This window comes from Xyrauchen texanus, chromosome 31 (assembly GCF_025860055.1).
Source record: "Xyrauchen texanus isolate HMW12.3.18 chromosome 31, RBS_HiC_50CHRs, whole genome shotgun sequence".
NCBI lineage: Eukaryota > Metazoa > Chordata > Actinopteri > Cypriniformes > Catostomidae > Xyrauchen > Xyrauchen texanus.
In genome coordinates, this window is record NC_068306.1 from 6,708,275 (window position 1) to 6,725,198 (window position 16,924).

Below are 16,924 nucleotides of genomic sequence, written 5' to 3' on the forward strand. Positions count from 1 at the left end.
TTCTCCTCTCACTGCTGTGCATGCGCGTGTGTGTGTGTGTGTGTGTGTGTGTGTGTGTGTGCCCGTTATCATGGTAAATGTGTGAAGCAGTGAAGTGTGTGAGAGTGTTTGTGTGTGTGTATGCCCGTTATCATGGCAACTGTGTGAAGCAGTGATGTGTGTGTGTGTGTGTGTGTGTGTGTGTGTGTGTGTGTGGGTGGGGAGTGGTGTTGGCGTAGTGGCTAAAGCACAGGGCTGTTAATCAGAAGATCGCTGGTTCAAAACCCCACAGCACCATCATTGTGTCCTTGAGCAAGGCACTTAACTCCAGGTTGCTCCGGGGGGATTGTCCCTGTAATAAGTGCACTATTAAGTCGCTTTGGATAAAAGCATCTGCCAAATGCATAAATGTAAAATGTGTGTGTGCCTGTTATCATGGCAACTGTGTGAAGCAGTGAAGTGTGAGTGAGTGTGTGTGCGCGCGTGCGTGTGTGTGTGCGCGCGCGTTTAAGGGAGCGGTAGTGTAGCGGTTAGCATGCTGCGCTACGAACCTGGTGACCCGAGTTCGATTCCCGCTCATGGCCAACACCAGTGACAATCTGAACCGGTCCCGGGCCTCCCCTAGGTCGACTCAGCCTAAAATGAGCACCTGGTGCGGTGTGTAAAACATCGCCACTGGGGAGACAAAGGTGGTCAGGTGTGGTGCTGGCCACCCACCCCCTCGTGTACCGTTCCGACCTTCATAGGTGCTCGCTAACAGCACTTACCCCCACAGTCTGTTAAGGCTAAATTTTGTCTTTGTTGTGTGTGTGTGTGCGTTTGTGCGTGTGTGTGTGTGTGTGTGTGCCCGTTATCATGGCAACTGTGTGAAGCAGACATCGAAAAGACGAGGTCACAACACATGATTCACAAATGTATGTGTGTTTACGTCTAGCTTGGAGTTCACTCTTTCTTTCTCTCTATCAGCTGTGATTGAGAACATGGCCGAGTTTCGGCCCGGTCTGTGTACAGAAGCTGCTCAGCAGGGTTTGATGCAGTGGCTGCTGAAGAGAATCAAGGTAAGACGTCCATCACACCTGCTTGGGTAACATCCCAACAAAAAGTCGCCATATCTCAATAATATTGGGATTATAATTGTTTCAAACAGGCCTCCACAAACACTTTGAACCAAAAGTTGACATGTCAGCTCGAGTGAAATTGGGTTTATGCTGATGCTGGATTTTAGGTTTTCGTAAGCGCCGTAGGCATCGCTCAGTTTTTATCCTCGTGAGGTGAAATCCCCCCAGACTGCTAAAACAAGAGCCTCATGCTGCTGCAGTCAGAGTTTTAATGCTCTCGAATGTCTCCAACAGCTACACTGACAATAGAAACACGCTCTGCTGCCAAACCGATTGAAAATGTGTGTTTGTTTCTTTCCCAAACAGGCCAAGATGCCTTTTGATGCCAATAAGCTGTACTGCAGTGAAATCCTCGCCATTCTTCTGCAAAACAATGACAGTAAGTTTAAAAAGAGAGAGGAACTGCTTTGAGTGAGTTATCCAGCTTTTCTACAGAACATCATAATGTTTTGATACCTGCTGTAATGGAATGTCAAAGTTGGAGATTCGGAGTGAATTCCTTTTCACCCAATTTGGAAAGCCCAATTCCCAATGTGCTCCAAGTCCTCGTGGTGGCGTAGTGACTCACCTCAATCCGGGTGGCGGAGGACAAATTCCAGCTGCCTCCGCGTCTGAGACCGTCAACCCGCGCATCTTATCACGTGGCTTGTTGAGCGCGTTGCCACGGAGACATAGCACGTATGGAGGCTTCACGCCATCCACCACGGCATCCACGTCCAACTCACCGCGTGCCCCGCCGAGAACAAACCACATTATAGCGACCACGAGGAGGTTACCCCATGTGACTCTACCCTCCCTAGCAACCGGGACAATTTGGTTGTCACTCAGTCACTCAGCACACCCTGGATTCAAACTAGCAAACTCCAGGGGGGGTAGCCAGCGTCTGAGCAACCCAGACCCCCAATGCAAATCCATTATAACAATACATTATGCTTTGCTATATGTTTTTATTGAGTGTCATTCCAAGTGAAGCTGTATTTTTGTCAAATTATGCAAAGTTATTTAATGTGTGAATTTAGGATACATAAAATGTTAGCTATAGATTAACCTTTGCCAGTCAAAGGAGTCGGCTAGTTCTTAAAAAATAAAAAAACGAAAGAAAATGTAATTTCCATCATCGTCGCGTCCAGCACAGGATCATATTCCAGTTTGTCTCATTTGCTAATTCAAACTTTCCCTTCAAATGGCTCACAAAACCATCAAATACATATAAATGAAAGAATTTACTGATTATAATATATTTTAAGCAGAACATAAACACGGCAAAGTTCAAAACATCCCTGATTACAGAATGTTAAAGGGACAGTTCACCCAAAAAATGATCATTCTCTCATTATTTATTCTCCCTCATGATATCGCAGGTGTGTTTGACTTTCTTTATTCACCAAAACACATTTGAAGAAAAATAGTAAAATATCTCAGCTCAGCTGGTCCTTAAAATGCAAGTGGATGATGATTTCTCTTTTGAAGCTCCAAAAATCACAGACCGTCATCTTAAACGTCATCGATACGACTCCAGCGGTTAAATTAATGTCCTCTAAAGCAACACGATTGCTTTTAGTGTGAAAAAAATCAATATTTAAGTACTTTTTTAGCTCCAAATCATGCTTATGGTAAGCGTAATGAGAGGGTGGAGTTCAAGTGGTCTTGTCATGTGACTTACATGTGTTGCCATGGATACAGACGTAATCTCATGTTCATCTCTCCGTATAAGGATGAGCACACAAATGCATGATTGTGAGTAAAGAAACAGATAAATACAGATCTAAACCAAAACTAACAAAACTTCTGTACAGTGTTCCTCCTCCTCACTTGCGATTACGTCACATGTGCTCACCGCTGTGACTGGATATTGATCTTGTTCGCACCAAAAGCGATCGTGTTGTATTGATGACTTATATGCTGACGGTCTGTGATTTTTTGGAGCTTCAAAGAGAAATCTCCATTCACTTGCATTTTAAGGACCAGCTGAGCTGAGATATTTCTAATTTTCTTCAAATGTGTTCTGGTGAAGAAAGAAAGTCAAACACACCTGCGACATCATGAGGGAGAATAAATAATGAGAGAATTATCATTTTTGGGTGAACTGCCCCTTTAAAAGAGATTGTACAGGACATTTTTTAACAGTTGGTTTCCGGTGAAATAGTCACATTTATTGTTGTTTTGAGACTTTTCTTTTTAAAAGTCCCTGAAGTTGAAGAAACGGCCATATTCAGTTTAATGACCGCAAATGAGGTCGAAACAAAATTGCTGAAATGAAATGTGTTTTGAGCGACTTCTGTGATTCATGTTTAATACACTGCAGACGTGTCTCTTTGTCTCCTGCTCTAGTGTGTGTGTGTGTGTGTGTGTGTGTGTGTGTGTGTGTGTGTGTGTGTGTGTTTTGTATTGATATTCTTGTGCTAAGGTGTGTAATTTTCCTCTTGGTTTTCAAAGCTCACTCTTTCTCTTTCTCTCTATTTTCAGAGCATTATCATCACATTGAGCTAACATTTATCTTTTCACTTGGTCTCTCTCTCACTCACTAATTTCTCCCGTCTCTCTCTCTCTCTCTCTCTCTCTTTCACAGAAACAAGGGAGCTGTTGGGGGAAATGGACGGTATTGACGTTCTGCTGCAGCAGCTTTCAGTAAGACCCTCTGTCTGTCTCTCTCTCTGTCTCTCAGAGCAGCAAACCTCTTTAAATCAGCAGTTGTGTGATTCTCAGACAGTTCTTCAGAGTTCATCATGACCTGGATCTCTCTAACACCTCCATTAAATGTGCATTTGGCTTTGTACCAAAAATTGGTGCGCTGCCTACAGAGCATTTTGAGACATTATAGGTGATTCAAAAGGTACAAGCATTTATTAATCGGATCAAAATGTTGATTGTAATTATATTTAATTAAATTTCGTAAAGTTTCATTGTTCAAAAATAGTTACGTCTAATTAAAGGAATATTCCGGGTTCGATACAAGTTAATCTCAATCGACCGCATTTGTGGCATAAGGGAAATTACTCTTTTTGAACGATTTATCAAAAGAACTGGTTAAGAGTCATTTTCGACTACACTGGTTGCTATATCTGTTTTGTTCACTAAAATACACTGGATGCACTGTCTCTTGATACACTAAAAGAATCGGTTCATAAGAGTCATTTGTTTGTCGGATTACACTGGATGTGCTGTCTCTTGATACACTAAAGAATCGGTTCATAAGAGTCATTTGTTTGTCGGATTACACTGTCTCTTGATACACTAAAGAATCAGTCATTGGATTACACTTTGATATAGAATCGGTTCATAAGAGTCATTTGTTTGTCGGATTACACTGGATGTGCTGTCTCTTGATACACTAAAGAATCGGTTCATAAGAGTCATTTGTTTGTCGGATTACACTGGATGTGCTGTCTCTTGATACACTAAAGAATCGGTTCATAAGAGTCATTTGTTTGTCGGATTACACTGGATGTGCTGTCTCTTGATACACTAAAGAATCGGTTCATAAGAGTCATTTGTTTGTCGGATTACACTGGATGCACTGTCTCTTGATACACTAAAGAATCGGTTCATAAGAGTCATTTGTTTGTCGGATTACACTGGATGCACTGTCTCTTGATACACTAAAGAATCGGTTCATAAGAGTCATTTGTTTGTCGGATTACACTGTCTCTTGATGCACTAAAGAATCGGTTCATAAGAGTCATTTGTTTGTCGGATTACACTGGATGCACTGTCTCTTGATACACTAAAGAATCGGTTCATAAGAGTCATTTGTTTGTCGGATTACACTGGATGTGCTGTCTCTTGATGCACTAAAAGAATCGGTTCATAAGAGTCATTTGTTTGTCGGATTACACTGGATGTGCTGTCTCTTGATACACTAAAGAATCGGTTCATAAGAGTCATTTGTTTGTCGGATTACACTGGATGCACTGTCTCTTGATACACTAAAGAATCGGTTCATAAGAGTCATTTGTTTGTCGGATTACACTGGATGCACTGTCTCTTGATACACTAAAGAATCGGTTCATAAGAGTCATTTGTTTGTCGGATTACACTGTCTCTTGATGCACTAAAGAATCGGTTCATAAGAGTCATTTGTTTGTCGGATTACACTGGATGCACTGTCTCTTGATACACTAAAGAATCGGTTCATAAGAGTCATTTGTTTGTCGGATTACACTGAATGCGCTGTCTCTTGATACACTAAAGAATCGGTTCATAAGAGTCATTTGTTTGTCAGATTACACTGGACGTGCTGTCTCTTGATACACTAAAAGTATCTGTTCATAAGAGTCATTTGTTTGTCGGATTACACTGGATGCGCTGTCTCTTGATGCACTAAAAGAATCTGTTCATAAGAGTCATTTATTTGTCGGATTACACTGGATGCGCTGTCTCTTGATGCACTAAAAGAATCGGTTCATAAGAGTCATTTGTTTGTCGGATTACACTGGATGCGCTGTCTCTTGATGCACTAAAAGAATCTGTTCATAAGAGTCATTTATTTGTCGGATTACACTGGATGCGCTGTCTCTTGATGCACTAAAAGAATCGGTTCATAAGAGTCATTTGTTTGTCGGATTACACTGGACGTGCTGTCTCTTGATGCACTAAAAGAATCTGTTCATAAGAGTCATTTATTTGTCGGATTACACTGGATGCGCTGTCTTTTGATGCACTAAAAGAATCGGTTCATAAGAGTCATTTGTTTGTCGGATTACACTGGATGTGCTGTCTCTTGATGCACTAAAAGAATCGGTTCATAAGAGTCATTTGTTTGTTGGATTACACTGGATGCGCTGTCTCTTGATACACTAAAAGAATCGGTTCATAAGAGTCATTTGTTTGTCGGATTACACTGGATGTGCTGTCTCTTGATACACTAAAAGAATCAGTTCATAAGAGTCATTTGTTTGTCAGATTACACTGGATGTGCTGTCTCGTGATACACTAAAAGAATCGGTTCATAAGAGTCATTTGTTTGTCAGATTACACTGGATGTGCTGTCTCTTGATGCACTAAAAGAATCAGTTCATAAGAGTCATTTGTTTGTCGGTTCATAAGAGTCATTTGTTTGTCGGATTACACTGGATGCGCTGTCTTTTGATGCACTAAAAGAATCGGTTCATAAGAGTCATTTGTTTGTCGGATTACACTGGATGTGCTGTCTCTTGATGCACTAAAAGAATCGGTTCATAAGAGTCATTTGTTTGTCGGATTACACTGGATGCGCTGTCTCTTGATACACTAAAAGAATCGGTTCATAAGAGTCATTTGTTTGTCGGATTACACTGGATGCGCTGTCTCTTGATACACTAAAAGAATCAGTTCATAAGAGTCATTTGTTTGTCAGATTACACTGGATGTGCTGTCTCGTGATACACTAAAAGAATCGGTTCATAAGAGTCATTTGTTTGTCAGATTACACTGGATGTGCTGTCTCTTGATGCACTAAAAGAATCAGTTCATAAGAGTCATTTGTTTGTCGGATTACACTGGATGTGCTTTCTCTTGATGCACTAAAAGAATCAGTTCATAAGAGTCATTTGTTTGTCGGTTCATAAGAGTCATTTGTTTGTCGGATTACACTGGATGTGCTTTCTCTTGATACACTAAAAGAATCTGTTCATAAGAGTCATTTGTTTGCCGGATTACACTGGATGCGCTGTCTCTTGATGCACTAAAAGAATCTGTTCATAAGAGTCATTTGTTTGTCGGATTACACTGGATGTGCTGTCTCTTGATACACTAAAAGAATCGGTTCATAAGAGTCATTTGTTTGTCGGATTACACTGGATGCGCTGTCTGTTTTGATACACAAAGAATCTGTTCATAAGAGTCATTTGTTTGTCGGATTACACTGGATGCGCTGTCTGTTTTGATACACAAAGAATCTGTTCATAAGAGTCATTTGTTTGTCGGATTACACTGGATGCGCTGTCTGTTTTGATACACAAAGAATCTGTTCATAAGAGTCATTTGTTTGTCAGATTACACTGGATGTGCTGTCTCTTGATACACTAAAAGAATCGGTTCATAAGAGTCATTTGTTTGTCGGATTACACTGGATGTACTGTCTCGTGATACACTAAAAGAATCGGTTCATAAGAGTCATTTGTTTGTCGGATTACACTGGATGTGCTGTCTCTTGATGCACTAAAAGAATCGGTTCATAAGAGTCATTTGTTTGTCGGTTCATAAGAGTCATTTGTTTGTCGGATTACACTGGATGTGCTTTCTCTTGATGCACTAAAAGAATCAGTTCATAAGAGTCATTTGTTTGTCGGTTCATAAGAGTCATTTGTTTGTCGGATTACACTGGATGTGCTTTCTCTTGATACACTAAAAGAATCGGTTCATAAGAGTCATTTGTTTGTCGGATTACACTGGATGTGCTTTCTCTTGATACACTAAAAGAATCTGTTCATAAGAGTCATTTGTTTGCCGGATTACACTGGATGCGCTGTCTCTTGATGCACTAAAAGAATCTGTTCATAAGAGTCATTTGTTTGTCGGATTACACTGGATGTGCTGTCTCTTGATACACTAAAAGAATCGGTTCATAAGAGTCATTTGTTTGTCGGATTACACTGGATGCGCTGTCTCTTGATGCACTAAAAGAATCTGTTCTTAAGAGTCATTTGTTTGCCGGATTACACTGGATGCACTGTCTGTTTTGATACACAAAGAATCTGTTCATAAGAGTCATTTGTTTGCCGGATTACACTGGATGCGCTGTCTCTTGATGCACTAAAAGAATCTGTTCTTAAGAGTCATTTGTTTGTCGGATTACACTGGATGCACTGTCTGTTTTGATACACAAAGTATCTGTTCATAAGAGTCTTTTGTTTGTCGGATTACACTGGATGCACTGTCTGTTTTGATACACAAAGTATCTGTTCATAAGAGTCTTTTGTTTGTCGGATTACACTGGATGTGCTGTCTCTTGATGCACTAAAAGAATCTGTTCTTAAGAGTCATTTGTTTGTCGGATTACACTGGATGCACTGTCTGTTTTGATACACAAAGTATCTGTTCATAAGAGTCTTTTGTTTGTCGGATTACACTGGATGTGCTGTCTCTTGATACACTAAAAGAATCTGTTCTTAAGAGTCATTTGTTTGTCGGATTACACTGGATGCACTGTCTGTTTTGATACACAAAGTATCTGTTCATAAGAGTCTTTTGTTTGTCGGATTACACTGGATGTGCTGTCTCTTGATGCACTAAAAGAATCTGTTCATAAGAGTCATTTGTTTGTCGGATTACACTGGATGTGCTGTCTCTTGATACACTAAAGAATCGGTTCATAAGAGTCATTTGTTTGTCGGATTACACTGGATGTGCTGTCTCTTGATACACTAAAAGAATCTGTTCATAAGAGTCATTTGTTTGTCGGATTACACTGGATGCACTGTCTCTTGATACACTAAAGAATCGGTTCATAAGAGTCATTTGTTTGTCGGATTACACTGGATGTGCTGTCTCTTGATACACTAAAGAATCGGTTCATAAGAGTCATTTGTTTGTCGGATTACACTGGATGTGCTGTCTCTTGATACACTAAAAGAATCTGTTCATAAGAGTCATTTGTTTGTCGGATTACACTGGATGTGCTGTCTCTTGATACACTAAAAGAATCGGTTCATAAGAGTCATCTGTTTGTCGGATTACACTGGATGTGCTGTCTCTTGATACACTAAAAGAATCAGTTCATAAGAGTCATTTGTTTGTCGGTTCATAAGAGTCATTTGTTTGTCGGATTACACTGGATGTGCTTTCTCTTGATACACTAAAAGAATCTGTTCATAAGAGTCATTTGTTTGCCGGATTACACTGGATGCGCTGTCTCTTGATACACTAAAAGAATCGGTTCATAAGAGTCATTTGTTTGTCGGATTACACTGGATGTGCTGTCTCTTGATACACTAAAATAATCGGTTCATAAGAGTCATTTGTTTGAATCCGAATAAACATGCTGGATAATCGATTTTCTGTGGTACTCCACATTTTGCCACAAATGCAGTCGATTGAGCTAATCATACACTGAACCCAAAATGTTCCTTTTAAATGTGCTATTTTACCCAATATTTGTTTTTGAGGCTCATTATAGTATCATGTTGTTAGCTTAGCAACATGCTAACATAGAACTATATTGGAATGGATTGCGAGTCGTGTCTCAAGTGGCCTGTGTGTAAAGCTCAAGAAAATGTCCAGGTCATATTTAAGCCTGATCAATTCATATACATTATACAATACGTTGCATAAAGAAAACAGAGCCTATGATTAGGACCATTAAGATTTCTTGTATTGTGACATTATTTTCAGGTCACTTAAGCACATTTTAACCCCTGTTCATTACTGTAACACGTCTGGACCTGTTCGGACACGTTTAACACTCCCATTGATTTTAGTGGGAATTCTCATTACTGTGACACAGTTGTGTTTTTACTGTATTACATCATTAAAATCAATGAAAATAAAAGTACCAAAGCAGAGCTACGATGATATACTGTGTTATTATTTGTCATTAACAACGTGTTTTAATCGGTTATTAACGTTTTCGTCACAGGTGTTTAAACGTCATAATCCATCCACGGCAGAGGAACAGGAAATGATGGAGAACTTGTTTGACGCTCTCTGTTCCTGCCTCATGCTGCCGGCCAATCGCGATCGATTCCTCAGGGGGGAGGGGCTTCAGCTCATGAACCTCATGCTCAGGTCTGTTTCTGATTGGATGGGAGAGCGTCCGCTCTTGTAGTGTTCCTCTGAATTGTTTTTTCAGGAAGAGGAAAGCACTGATGGGCTGTTCCCACCTCAGATTGGAGCTTGCTCCTTTTTAAACAGCTCTTGTCATTTTATGTGAAATGAAAATGCAGACTCTTGCCGAAACGGACTTGTTAGAGCGTTGAAGCTCTCACTCCACGATGCAGGAGTACCTGCATATGTTTATTGGACCGTCCCGACTATTACATGATCACTAATGTTATAACACGCAGCTGTGGTATTAATCATGCGGTGAACAATGAATCAATATAGTGTTGACGACTCACACAGAAGAGTTTCAGTATTAGTTCGATATTCATTTCTTTGTTTAGACTCCACAATGACTATTATGATGTCACTTTTTCCATATAAAATTCAAATAATTGTTTTATTTTCAGTTATGACACATTTCTCCGTATTATAGATTTTTTTTATTTTTTTTTATAGATTATTTAAAAAATATTTTTTGAATGCATTTTATTTTATTTATCTTCACGCATTTACTTTCTTTCAAATTCTCTTTTTTTTCGTCTGTTCCGCTTTAAAAGTGTGAGTATTAGTTAAATATTCATTTGTTAATTTGGACTTTCCAAAGACTAACATGACATCGCTTTTTCTGTAAAGTGTTAATAGATTCATAGATTCATTTTAACATTTATTGAAATTTATTTGATATTTTATTTACAATTATAAAAATACAGAAAATTGACGTGATCGTTGAAAATACTGAGAAAATAATTTAACAATTAAATAAAAAATTATATTTAAAATTTATGTAAAATTTTAAATAAAAAAATGTATTTAAAAATACAGAAAATTGACGTGATCGTTGAAAATACAGAGAAAATAATTTAACAATTAAACCATTTTTTTTTTAATTTATGTGAAATTGAAAATAATTTTTTTTATTTAAAAATACAGAAAATTGACGTGATCATTGAAAATACAGAGAAAATAATTTAACAATTAAATAAAAAATTATATTTAAAATTTATGTAAAATTGAAAATAAAAAATGTATTTAAAAATACGGAGAAAGGTGACAATTTAAAAATAAAAATAAAATAATACTAAAAGATGAAAATGCAAAAATTAAATATAAATATAAAATGAACGTTTTTAGGAGACTCGATAAAAATACAGAAAATTGACGTGATCGAGTCTCCTAAAAACGTTTATTTTATATTTATATTTATTTTTTGCATTTTCATCTTTTAATTTAATTTATTTTTATTTTTAAATTGTCACCTTTCTCCGTATTTTTAAATACATTTTTTATTTTCAATTTCACATAAAAAAATGTAATAGATTCTTATAAAGATTTATTTAATTTTATTTATTACCCCCATTTTTCTCCCTTTCTCTTCTGTTCCGCCTTGCCGTGAAATATTTTCCTGCAGTGTAGATAAACTGTGTCGTTTGTCATTGGTGAATGAATGAAGTGCCAGTATGACGGACAGCTACATTTCCCTTGAACATGGCTGTTCTAGTCAGCCGTCGTGTGTACTGACAACTCTCTGGAGAAACTCCATTTTCATGGGGTTTATTTCAGTTTCCTAATTTACACACAAGAGGCCTTCTGGGTTACACACATGTAAATGTAAATGGGTTGTTCATTCATTCTTTTTTCTAACCTGGCTAACTAACTAAAGGTAGCATGCTACTAGCTAACTATATTTTTCAGAGGTGTGACCGGAGCTGTTTTTCCTGTAATAAACAAATCATTGAGGTGGGATTTTCTCTCATGAGCTGAGAGAGTTTGAACTTACTTAGTAAACTGGGCCTTAAGGGGGTCACACACCGGATGCGTCTGGCGGGCCACGCGCCGCATCAGTTAAGGTACGCACACTGTCGGCGGCGCCCAGCTACGACTCTGGAGGCTGCTCAAATTTCTGCCGCGCCACGGAGCGCAACTCACATTTTTTCCATTAAATTCGAGCCAAATCCATATCAAAGCACATCGATTATTTACTGTGGCGTTGATTATTCTTGGAGAAGGGAAAAATGTTGGTAACTTTTTGTGTGTGTGTGTGTGTGTGTGTGTGTACTGTCGGCTTCCTGAACCGCATCGACGTGCCTTGACCTGCGCCGTGTCCTAGCGGCAGCGCTTCTCGTCCAGTGTGCGACGTCCTCTTCATTTAGATTTATTACATTTATTTAGTGCATATTTATGCATTCAAGTTGCTCCCAACACCAGATTTGAGAGTCTTATTTTTAATATTGTTTTGATTTTTAAATAATTGATATTTCTCCCATAAATAACATCAATGTAGTTTGCTACTTTTCGTTAGTAACTTGTAGCGTAGCTAACTACTTTATCATAACTGTAGCTTGACTGTAGTTTATCTACTTTAAATATGAGTTGCTCATAGCAACAATTTCAAAGTCACTTCCTCAGTGCTGCCAAATAAAGATCTGTGATTGGTCCCGTTTCATTGTGTGTACCTTCATGATCTTTGTCCAGGGAGAAGAAGATGTCTCGGGTCAGCTCTCTGAAGGTTCTGGACTATGGGGTGATCGGTCCAGAAGGGTCTGATAACTGTCACAAGTTTGTGGACATCCTGGGCCTCCGAACGATATTCCCCCTGTTCATGAAGACGCCCAAGAAGATGAGAAAAGTTGGGATATCAGACAAGGAGCATGAAGGTTTGTACAAATCCCTAACTTAAAGTATTACACTTCACTGCATAACGTTCAGACCGAATGCGTTTTTGCACTTAAAACATCTAGACGTGATGAAACGCATGAGGAGATGTTCAAACATGTTTTAAAAAGCTACAATTACAGACGTGTTGAGGAGTGGTGTGCTATTACTTTCTAAGTGCTCTGACGTACGATTGTTTGCCTGGTGGTGGATAAGATGGGTAAAAATATCTCATAGACTTGTATTGAAAAAGGGACTAGAATATCTTATTAGAATATATTAACTTGAGCAAATAAGTCATTGTAACCACTAGAGTTAGACCGATATATCGTTTTACCGATTAATCGGTGCCGATAGTTGCTTTTTTGAACTATCGTTATCGGCAAAAATCGATTGCGATAGTTTCATCATTTCAAAATAAGAGTCCCTGTTGTGTTTCAGGCTTGTTTATACTTAAAAGTTCCACATTATGCACCAAATCTTATTTATTTTCTGGTTATTTTGGGGATTTTGGTTGAACAATAAACTGCATCTGGGATTTTATTCATTTAGTACTCTTAATTTGTGCCCGTCATAGTAAGGAAAGAATAAGATTATTTTTAGACATTCTACTGCCGTGGCCAAACGTTTTGGCTGTGACCATAAATGTTGCGTTTCAGTTGTTGTGGTGTTGATTCACATTGTTTCTAGATTATTGTGCAGAGTGATCAGATGCATTTTAAATCATTGCAAAAAGCCTAATTGGCCAAAAAAATTAACTTTATCACAAAAACCCAAATTTCGCTGTTTTTTGGCCCTGGCACAAAATGACCAGCTTACATCATTTCACTAATGGTCATATCAGCAGCACCTGGGAAAGTGTGAACGAGCACTAGTCAGGTGACATCACTCTATCATTCTGATTGGATTATAAGAGCAGACTGATTGCTATAAAAGGAGGGAAGAAGTGCTTCATTGTGTTCTTGTTTGCAATGGTTACCTCTAAAGAATGACGTGCAGCCATCATCGCTTTGCATCAAAATGGCCTCACATGCGAGGAAATTGCTGCAAAGAATATTGCACCTGAAAGAACCATTTACAGGATCATCAAGAACTTCCAGGAGAGAGGTTCAACTGCAGTGAAGAAGGCTTCAGGATGTCCCAGAGTGTCCAGCAAGCCAGGACTGTCTCCTCCTGAGGAGTCCGCTGTGGAAACGTGTCACCACCAGTGCAGAGCTCGATATTGGCAGCAGGTTGGTGTGAGTGTATCTGCACGCACAGTGAGGCGAAGACTTCTGGACAATGACCCGGTGTCAAGAAGGGCAGCAAAGAAGCCGCTTCTCTCCAAGAAAAACATCAAGGACAAACTGAAATTCTGCAGGAATTACAAGGATTGGACAGCAGAAGACTGGTGCAAAGATATTTTCTCTGATGAAGCCCCCTTCCGACTGTTTGGGACATCTGGAAAATCGATAGTCTGGTGAAGAAAAGGTGAACGCCACCATGAGTCCTGCGTTGTGCCAACAGTGAAGCATCCTGAGACCATCCATGTGTGGGGTTGCTCTTCATCACAGGGAGTGGGCCGTCTCACAATTCTGCCCAAAATCACTGCCATGAATAAAGAATGGTGTCAAAACGTCCTGCAAGAGCAACTTCTCCCAACGATCCAGGAGCAATTTGGTGATGATCCGTGCATTTTCCAGCATGATGGAGCACCATGTCACAAGGCAAGAGTGATAATGAAGTGGCTCAGGGATTATTACATTGAAATTTTGGATCCGTGCCCAGGCAAATCCCCGGATCTTAATCCCATAGAGAACCTGTGGTCAATCCTCAAAAGGTGAGTGGACAAGCAGAAGCTCAGAGCACTAATAAGGCAAGAATGGATCGCCATCAGTCAGGATTTGGCCCAGAAGCTGATATCCAGCATGCCAGAGCGAATTGCAGAGGTTATGAAGAACAAGGGTCAACACTGTAAATATTGACTCTGTTGAGTGTTTTTGCCAATAAAAGCCTTTAAAACTCATGAAACGCTCATCATTGTTTTCCAGTGTACCATAGAAACATGTGAAAAAATTATCTACAAATACTGAATCAGCAAACTCATCCGTTATCAGCCTTTCCCACCACCTTAGTTATCCACGATAATCAACCTCTAGTGTCCACCCAGAACACCCTGGCAACTGCATACATTTTTCCATTGGAAGCACCACTCATATTTCCTTCCAAAAATATAGAAATGTAGTCGTTTAATTTTATTTTCTCCATGCAGCCTTGGTTACATCAGCAGAAAATAAAAGCTGTTTCAGAGGTGGAGAAATGTATTAAATGTTGATGACAAACATTTGCATAACATGCACTTACGAATCATACACAAGAAGAACAGCAACGTTTGTTAGCAATATAAATAGAGCTAAATTTGATTTCATATTGCCCTGAATCTCAGATAAAGTGCTTTTACCTCCATGAAAAACCAGCCACCTTTATTTTCAACACAAATGGTTTGTTTGGTTTCATGCACGTCCCGAAATCTCTTATACTCTCTGTTTTGCCTGAAATCGAATATTTTTTTCTCACCACTATATATTCTCTTAGAAAAATGAATTTAGTTTGGCAGAGTTGCTCAATTAGCAGGAAACACACACACTCGCGCACACACAGAGGCGTTTTAATATCACAAAGAGTCCACAGTAATATCTTTTTCTCAGCCATTATTTACAGTTCAGTCGGCAGTTTATTCCACAGGGACTGAACTCTGCGGCGGCTGCCGTTATTGTTTTGCCGCAGCGGTACAAATAACCATCTCCTCACACCATTCTTAATGGTTTTTAAAGCCCTGAAATGAGAGAACCAGAGATAGAGGCTGCATCCCAATTTGGCTTCTTCTACAACACATTAAGTCTCTTACACACTAGAGAAAGCTCTGATGTGATGGATAGAAATGCATATGAAATAGACCTTTTGTCAGGGTAGATGTCAAATGTAACTATGAGAATAAACTCAAGTCTGCTCATGTCTGTTTTAGCAGGTCTATATTTTCCAGAGGTTTCCTCTAACATATATTTTGGCAACATCAGGGTACGCAACAAGTGTATCAAAGCCCTTAGAAGTACATACTTTGCTGGTGATGGGCAAGTGCATACTTTGAGTATGAAGTAATCCAATATGGCATTATTGGGAAGTACAACTAATCAAACAAAATGCTTTTCTATAACACAGAAAATGCGTCCCAAACCGCACACTTCTTCACTATTGTGCGTCATTTTGAAGCGGTGCGAGTAGAATGTTTACACCGAATGTGCAACAAAAAGAAGTGTCCTACGAGTACCCGCATGATGCACTTCTTCATTCATCCAAACGAAGTGTGGAATGTTGGACGCTTCATGCACTCGGTGCTCGCGGCTTGCTGGACGTAGTGGAAGGGGCGGAGTTACTTGGCCACATTGCTGGTTGGACATGACACTTGTAAATAATGGAGAATGTAGCAACTAGTGAAACATCAGTGAAGACCGTATCTCACGAATGTAAGTTGAATGCTTCATCATCACCCCACTCCGTATGGAGTTTGAATATGAACTTTGTTTGAGATGTAATTGTTCAACTGAGGTTGGCTAACGTGCTAAAGCTAGTGGCGACACATCGCATGTGCCTAAAATGCCACTTCTGTCAGCTGTTAAACTGAGAATGAAAAAAAGTGCACAGTGTATAGCGCATCAATTGGGACCCTAGGTTGCATACTTGTTTGCGTTTGAATGTAAGTGTTAGCATCTAGCTAAACGGTTTAAACTGCTTATTAAAACAAACATGCATGGAAGCACACTACGATAATCCACCCCAAATTGTATGCCATCCAGGCACCTTTGGCATGCCAATTTCATCATGCTACACTGTAACCTGCTATTACCTTAAGGAGCTTTTTCTACTTAATCTAACTCTTAAAGATTAAAAGATTCAGTGATGTTTAATATTTTTGACTTGAATTAAATCGGTTACCAGTAATTTAGGTTTTACTGCATGAAGCACAATTTATTTTGCACTAGTCTGAATCTTGCAGCCTATTTAAGACAGAGAGTATATGAAATGGTACGCAGGCGGGAGGAGAGACGGACAGATACTGCCAGTAAATCTCTGAACACCTGAGCTGGTCTGTGCTCTGATAGTCTTCAGCAGTTGACAGTACAGACCCGAGGTGTTTAAATCATGTATGTCGCTGTTTAGTCAAGCGAGGAGTGATCGTATCCGACATCTCACCGTTCATCAGGGAGACAGAATTCATTAACCTGTGACATCTCCTGTCTTACATGGAGAGTATGAAAAGCAACTCCAATAAGCCAGATGAAGACAACGCCTTACAAATAGACAAATGTGTCTAAAAACATCTGGTTATCATTGTATCACTTTAGTTAGATTATTAACTATGTGTCTCTCTCTCTGTCTCTCTCTCTCTATGTCTCTCT

General features: G+C 39.3%; 1 protein-coding gene across 2 annotated transcripts in view; it reads left to right on the forward strand.

Moving 5' to 3' along the window:
* ctnnbl1 (catenin, beta like 1) overlaps positions 1-16,924 on the forward strand; it is a 64,193-nt gene that overhangs the window by 12,495 nt on the left and 34,774 nt on the right. For both annotated transcript variants that reach the window (XM_052100279.1, XM_052100280.1), the window contains exons 7-11: positions 946-1,037; positions 1,404-1,476; positions 3,667-3,725; positions 9,652-9,800; positions 12,309-12,490. In XM_052100279.1, coding sequence (XP_051956239.1) covers positions 946-1,037; positions 1,404-1,476; positions 3,667-3,725; positions 9,652-9,800; positions 12,309-12,490 — 555 coding nt within the window. The remainder of the gene's footprint in view (positions 1-945; positions 1,038-1,403; positions 1,477-3,666; positions 3,726-9,651; positions 9,801-12,308; positions 12,491-16,924) is intronic.